The 7,728-nt window shown below is 36.3% G+C and overlaps 2 protein-coding genes across 2 annotated transcripts; one reads left to right on the top strand and one right to left on the bottom strand.

The window, feature by feature from the left end:
- Positions 1-338: 338 nt before the first annotated feature.
- On the top strand, positions 339-1,395 carry lrrc51 (leucine rich repeat containing 51). The gene is made up of 4 exons (XM_087796234.1): positions 339-405; positions 538-743; positions 826-974; positions 1,250-1,395. The coding sequence occupies exons 1-4, from the start codon at positions 354-356 to the stop codon at positions 1,371-1,373; spliced, it is 531 nt and encodes a 176-aa protein (XP_087652360.1). The 5' UTR covers positions 339-353; the 3' UTR covers positions 1,374-1,395.
- A 7-nt stretch (positions 1,396-1,402) lies between these two features.
- On the bottom strand, positions 1,403-6,306 carry lamtor1 (late endosomal/lysosomal adaptor, MAPK and MTOR activator 1). The gene is made up of 5 exons (XM_087796233.1): positions 6,096-6,306; positions 4,616-4,758; positions 4,464-4,541; positions 4,180-4,303; positions 1,403-2,897 (listed from the first exon to the last, which is right to left on the bottom strand). The coding sequence occupies exons 1-5, from the start codon at positions 6,135-6,137 to the stop codon at positions 2,805-2,807; spliced, it is 480 nt and encodes a 159-aa protein (XP_087652359.1). The 5' UTR covers positions 6,138-6,306; the 3' UTR covers positions 1,403-2,804.
- Between the last annotated feature and the right edge of the window lie 1,422 nt (positions 6,307-7,728).

Below are 7,728 nucleotides of genomic sequence, written 5' to 3'. Positions count from 1 at the left end.
TTTATTTGTATTCAAGTAAAATGTGTTTTCATATAATGTGCACAATGTAAAAAATGTACCATATTAAAAAGGTTATTTGTTTCTATCCACAAAAAAAGATTACATGTAAAACCTGTGCGTCACCTAGATACGAGTTTGTTGTTACCTCTAAAGGTGATATCTTTAAATATTCAAAGGCTCCATCGTCTGACGCATTAGTATTGGTGAGTTAAAAACGAACTTTGGTAGAAGCTACATTAACTTAGTAAACTACTCATCGTGTAATTCTGTGCTGTGGTTTAATTCAATTGATGTTTAATTTGTTCAAAGATAATTATTGTTCATGTCTTGTTGATTTTCTAGTATCTATCAACATGAACGCACCTCCAGTGGATTTATCTTTTAAAAACATCCAAAGATTGACAGGTACTTATCAACAACCCACATGATATTTTATAAATGAATAACTGTTTACTTAAAATTAAACAAAAGATCAATTTTATAGATTTAATACATTTACATAAATATTTCACTGACTGACATCAAGTTGTTTTTTAGACTCTTGGTCAGAGGAGCCCAGCAAAGTCCCATCAAGCTTGAAGAAAAATTCCCAGAGAAAGTACCTCAGTTGTTCTCTGCGTCTCAATAACAACAACATCGGTGATCTTCATGGCCTCCAACAGACCATTGACCATTTTCTTGCCGAGCCGTTGAAGCTTGCGTGGCTGGACCTTTCATTTAATAAGATCCGAACCATCCACAGAGTGAGTTTTATACATTTTAAAGTACTAAACAATTGCATATAAGTAAACGCATTGAATCTTCCTTGTCAAAATTGTGATCCAGGTTTTGTGTGAGATGTCCGAACTGCGGGTGTTAAATCTTCATGGCAACGATATCTTTGTGCTGTCAGAAGTGGACAGACTTGGAGTGCTGCCACATCTACACACCATCACTCTTCATGGAAATGCTATTGAGGGAGACAAGTGGTATCGGTGAGTAGTAAGAAGAAAAAAAAACAGAGCGAGGACACCTACGAAGAAAACCACATGGCCAAATAATTGTATGTTTAAAAAAAAACATTGTTTCAATGGTTTTGCATTGAGTTAGTTCAAGGTTATAGTTATTATTTATTATTTAGTTATTATTAAATATATCAATGTATGTCTAAACAGAGTAAGGTGAAAACAACTGGAGTAGAAATACAGCAGCCATTTCTTCACACAGGAGGAAAAATCTTTTGAATGATTTCCTTTTTTGTGGCCCTCAGGAGTCATGTGATTTCAGCTCTCCCGCACATTAAGAAGATGGACTTCAGCACTGTGACGCCTGACGAGCGAAATATGGCAAACATCTGGTATCAAAGGCGAAGGATCAGGAAAACCTCCCAGTGACTGAACTATGTTTTAAATAAACAAAGCAATTGTTTAAAGTTTTTAATGTTTAACTGAACCAAAAACCAACCAAAAAAACATTGTAAAACATTTTTGGTACTAGCCTAAGATATAACAAACATATTTCAGGTAGCATTACATATTGAACAAATTAATAAAAACAAAAAAGAAATAAAGAACCCATTGCGATTAAGCTTAAACAAAAAAAATAATCAAAGCGTGACAGATTATCCCTTTAGACGCTCGAGAGCAGCTCAGAGGTTTCAACGAGCATATACGGCTTCACATAAACAAAAATAAATTATCACAATAAGTTCGTGAATCACTTGATCAGTGTTGGTACATGGATTCATATACACTCTCACGCGCTGCTGTGGTTAATCTTCTGATTAGTATGAATCAAATCACAACCTGCAGCACAAAAGCTTCAGTTTAAAAGCGAAAACAATCCGGGCCTTAAAAGTGTCGACGCATAAAAAGGGTTGATCGCCACAAATCAGTAGATCCCGACACGCCACGAGAAAAAGGACCTTTTACAATCCGTCTTCTGTTCATTTTTCGATCGGAAGAATTCTGTACAATGAAGGCAACAATCCCAGATGCCATCTCACTGTTCAAACGAGTCATAAAAAGAAAATCAGGAAGATTTCTCAAGATTGTGTGGATGAAAGCTCGGCTATTACTGGGACTTTCACACACAGAAACATATTGGACTCCATCTCACTGAGCCGATGTGTTAGAAGTGTCCCGGCATCGATGCTAAATGTGAGGCATGCGGGTTAATTAGAGAATCTGTTATGGTTCTAAACACAAGCAGATGATAATCCACGGCAGAAAATTGTATAGTTTCACTCTATGCACTCGATTACGATCGTCTCCAGCAGCCAGAGGAAAAGCAAGAATAACAATTTTTTTTTTTTTTTCTTCGAATTAGCCACTGTGGGATGGCAAATTTATTCCAATCACTCCTCGTCCTTGGTAACAGTACAGTCTGCGTCAAACAACAAAATATTACTGGGAGGTTAATGCCCCAAAACTTTGCTGCCTACAACCATTTTTATTATCCTGTCTTCCTACTGCAGAGCGAAGAAAGAACAATATTACTGCACCCTCAAGTCGGTATATTAGGCATGATAAGTATTTATCAAAAAGCACTATAATAAGAGCCATGATGGTGGGGCGGGGGGGTTTAAATGTGCGCTCGCTCCCTCAACCTCCCACTGAGCCCACATTGACATCAGTTAGTTAAACAGTCAAGAGTGTGTTTGTGGTTTCAACCCTACATCGTCTTCGTCTCTGGCGTGAAGCGTCAATAGACCAGAAACCGGGATGATTTAGTAAAGGCTGGGCGGGGGGGGGGGCCTTGGGGGCAGGCATGACGAAGAGACCGCAGGATGGGAGAAACTAGATATGTAGGTCAGAGTCGCAGGATCAAGGAATGGCAAACTGGACCACCAGATCTTCTTTTGCGTCCACTTTGATTTGAGAGATTGCACTGTATGCATATGCGGCTATCTTGGAGATCTGGAAAGATGAAGAAAAAAAAAAGTCAACAGTCTGTGTAAGGATGGCATAACAGCTCATCAAAAACCCACTATTATTAATTTCCACTCTCAAATTTTGTTTGTTGACCATCAAAGGAAGTGTGGATGACAGAGAATCTGGTGATACATTTAGCATCACAAAACAGGAGCAAAGATACGGTATCTTGTGCCATGTCATTGCCAGGATCTCACTTCGCATAGCTTTTCTCTTAACTGCGTGGATTTAACAACTGTAATCACATTTTTTTTATTGAAAAATAAACCATAAAAATAAAAAAGATTAGAAAGCCAAAAAAACAAAAAGGGTTGTTTTTTTTTTTTACAGATATTTCTTTTTAAGAAATATTTCTTTTTTATATTTGTGTATCAATATTTCCTCACACAACTATTATTCATACGTTTTGAATCTTTATGTCTTAGGTCCTAATTTGATGAGCATTCGCAGCACTATATTATCATTTATTCATTAAAAAAAATTATGAATTAAATACCAAAAATCAAGACAAAACATCTTGTTAAACATCATGGTATCACCGGTCCTAAAATAAACATACAATAAATACAGTAAAACTTGAATTCTCGATACATGAACCCTATTTAATGAATAAAGTATAAATATAAAGACAAAAATCTTTAATAAAAATATTTGATTCATTTCTCTTGATGATGCGTTTAATGACTCTTCATAAATTTCTTTATGTCCCTCAATGAAACTGATTGAAAATCCTTTTCCTTGTAATATTTGGGAGAGAGATTTCTGTCTAATATTCTTTTCATTTTACAATTTAGTTTAAAACATCAGCTTCACATTTTGGTAGAGGTTGTATCAATTTAAAGCCTTGTTTCATGTTCTTAAAGAACTGCTGGCCAAGTCATACAAAGATCAAGCAAGGTCCTTGCCAAAATCTACAACATGCTGACCCCCCCTTTTTAGTGTTGGTCTCAGGCTGGTATCCTGCCAAGGACTGGCCAGAGTTGACTGTCATGGATAAGGCATATGAACGCATGAAAGAATTTAGGGAGTAGAATAAACATTTTTAACCCATGACATGTTTTATGAAGACTAATATCCACTTAGATTTGTGGTTATTTTCCTTCAGGCACAAAAGCATACGTTTCTCACAAGACATCTATTTTTAGACTTGGGCTTGTTGCCTGCGCCAGTGAATACCACACATGCGTGATTGTGCAAGACCCCCGGACACTCGCCTGTAGCCAAAAGTATATCCGACAAGGAAATTTAAGTGGGAGTGTGTGATCACCTGTTGAACATCCGAGTATGGCACCAGGTCACTCGCAAGCACTTGGTGCGGCTGGCTGGTGAGTGAGGGGAGAGCCGGCGCCTTCCTCTGTGGTAGACTGTTGCTCAAAACGGCAAGTTTTGTACTGCAACGAAACATCAATGTGTGATACTGACTTTCTGCCTCTATGCGTCTTTAAACCTTTTGTTTATTTTTTAATGGAGCACAATTTTCTCATAAAACGTTTTGACCTACTTGGGGATTGAGAAACCCATTCTTAAACGTAATTTGAATCATATACAAACCTGTACTGACGAGCTTTGTCCATGTATTCGTGCTGCTCTATCATGACGGAATCGGCAGCTGAGACATCAATAATGTTCCTAGACGTCGAGAAAGACAATTGAAGTAGCTTCAAAGTGAGAAATACCACATCTATAGAGGACTCATTTCTTACTGTGCAGTCTTTGTGAGGATAGACGTGAGGAGGGCCTGCTCATCTGTCCGCGCAGAGGGAACTGTGGCTGTGGTCCAGTCTGTCCCATTTGGAGGTTTGCTAATTGGATTTGGATGTGGGATCAGCGGTTTACGTTCAGGATCCTTGAGAAAATGAGCAAATAAAACTTCAATTTTTACACATAAGCACAAACTAAATATGTCAACAGAGTTTGGTAAAGTTATCTGAGCAACTACGAGCAACTGGCTCCCTCCAGTGGATGAAACGACACAAGAAGAAATAACTTATATCTATCTAATCAAAACTCATCATTTACACAAGGTGTTTGTCAATACTGTTGGCTGAATTGCTTTTATTGACCTGATTATTATCATTGACTCAATACATTGATAAAGAAATAGCTTTAACTCTTCTTACGCCACACATTTTCATCCTTTACTACTACTTTTTTTTAATTTTAATCGTCACTGTTCCTCTTACACACTGCCTGGTACCACTTTCAGCCATGAAGAAAATATTGGTTTCATTTCAAACATTTTCCTTTTTGCCAAAACAAACTCTTTACGAAGTTGCTAAATGAAGTTGAAGTAGAACAGGGAGTTGCATCTGCTGTTTGTTAGTATGAGATTATGATTGTAAATCAGTAAATGTTATTATAACAAATACATTTTACCAGATATTTTGAGATGAGATCATGTATTACCGTTTTTTAAGAACTTATAATATTGTATTCAATACATTTTAAGTCCAATGAATGCCTTGTTTTTAGGTTCATTCACTTCTATGATATAATTTGTAAAATGTATTATAAGGATCCTCTAATTTTTTGGCACAACAGTGCAAGTCCAAGTGAGCAGTTGAACAATTGTTATAGACAGTTACAGTGTCACCACCTGAATATTAAACTATACAAGTATTCTTGTGATGCAGCAGGTGTTGAATGGATTAGGGATTAGAAAGGGAATATTATAATAAAAAGGGGTTGAAAGTCCAACATGTGTTTAGATTCAATAGGAAGATGGTTAACTAGAGATGATCTCTGACGCTAAATATTCGAGAAAAAGTTGTCAAATGAAGGAGAGAAAGAAGAAGAGAAGTGAGGAAACAGTTTCCGCAAAGTTGAGTCTTATGACTTACAACACTTATACAAATATACTTCACATGATCACCATTGTGTAAGAATATTTAAATTGATTTTCAAAGAAATAAAATGCTCGTTAGAACTCTTCGTATGTTTGTTTACTTTTTCCTGCAGACCTTTGTGTGTTACATGAGTGAACAGCTGAGAGAGGCCTTAGCGAGATGCTAACACGGACAAGCTAAAGCTGGGTTTAACATCTTAAATAACATCGATAAAAACAACTTTTTAACATCTAATGGTTTGTTCTATAAGGTCAACATCTTATAAACTGACACAGAAGTATCGGTATCCCATAATAACCGAGTTATTGTGCAGTTTAGCGTGCTAACAGGAACCCACCTCCTCTGGCGTGTCGTTCTCGCCGCTGTAGCAACAACCCATGTCAGCGACAAATCTCCAGCTTCCCCGGAGACCCTCAGACTGAAGCGGGGCTTGAGTTCTCTAGCAAACATAAAACGAAGTTAAAGACTTGTTTTATTCCATCTCCATCTGGAGGCTTTGAAGAAGCTGCTGCACCGACGAGCTATCACATGACAGCGTCACAACACGGCTGCTACTTCCGGTTTTTCAAAGGCAACCCTGTGACGTTTTTTTTCCCGAGTTTCCACAAATGAATATATTGGATTAAAAAATGGTTTCTTCGGATAAAATAAAGGAAATGCATTTTAAAAGTATTAATTTTAATTGAAGATTAATTGAAATGTACACTAAATGTTAATTCCGTCAAAGTGAAAAGGACGATATTAAACAATTTGAATTTTGGCCCAAAAACGAAAACCCTAAAAGCATACTGGGAGGATTTATTAAGTTTTTATTTATTTATTAATATAGGAATATAGTTGTGTTATCAACACCGAGACAAAAATAATGAGCATTTAATTCATCTTCATCCCCCTCTGAAAATATTACATTTACTTAAAAAAACAAAAAAACAATAATAATGATACTATTTGTGAATTAAATAAGTATGATGGCATTAAATTGATTAAAAGTTTAAAAAAAAGAAGATAAATATTGATGTGATTTACTTGGGAATTTTACAGGAACCTGAAGTTTTTAGTTGCTTTGCGGTTTGTTTAGTTTTTGTTGTAAGAGGACTTTTTTGAGAACGTGTCTTTTATCTTTCATTTGGTACTTTATTTTGAAAAAAAATTGCAACTAAACAAAAGGTCCTAGCTATTTAAAAAGATCTGTTTAATGAATTACAAGTGGTTGAATTGCACAAGTCAGTTTATAGGCCTTGATGATGTCTTAAGGTAAGGTAAGGTAAAACTTTATTGATCCCTCAGGAGGTCTCCTTCGGGAAATTGTTTTTTCCAGTAGCCAGCAATTTTTCATAAACAATAAAAAATAATACATAAAAAATAAAATAAGAAAAGAACAAAAGAGGAAGAACAAGATGACACAATCTAAGTATAAAGATAAAAACAAAGAACATAGGTCAAAGAAAAACAACAAAGACAAAGGATACAAAGACTAACATGGAACAGAACATCCAGATACTCTCACTCCACTCCTGCCCCCGAACTCAGAATTGTACAACTTAATAGCCCGAGGGATGAATGAGTCCCTGAGTCTATTTGTTTTGCACCTGGGTAGGAGCATTCGTGCTCTCATTCTGCTTCTCTGCTCACTGATGAATGTCTTGTTGACGTGTTTTGCGTAGATAAAAAACTTAAGCTTGACATATCCATGTTTATCTTTGAGCTGGCTCAAAATATGAAGCTCTTATCTTATCTTATAAAAGAGTTATAATTAACAGGAAAAATATTCAGTTTTCGTTTTTGTGTTGCAATTAAACTTCTGACCGCCAGATGGCAGCAGTCATTATATACTCCAGTGTGCAAGGAACAATAAAATCCTGGCCATGACTCAGAACGAGGGGATACAGTCGACTCTAGCAGCTTTTAAAGCTTATGTCTGAACATATTTTGCTTTCAAAACAAATAAAAGCAGTTACGACTTCGTCAAG

Source organism: Callionymus lyra, chromosome 7 (genome assembly GCF_982586985.1).
Source record: "Callionymus lyra chromosome 7, fCalLyr1.hap1.1, whole genome shotgun sequence".
Classification (NCBI taxonomy): domain Eukaryota; kingdom Metazoa; phylum Chordata; class Actinopteri; order Syngnathiformes; family Callionymidae; genus Callionymus; species Callionymus lyra.
Note: the sequence above shows the minus strand (reverse complement) of the source record. Positions and strands in the feature narration are given on the sequence as shown.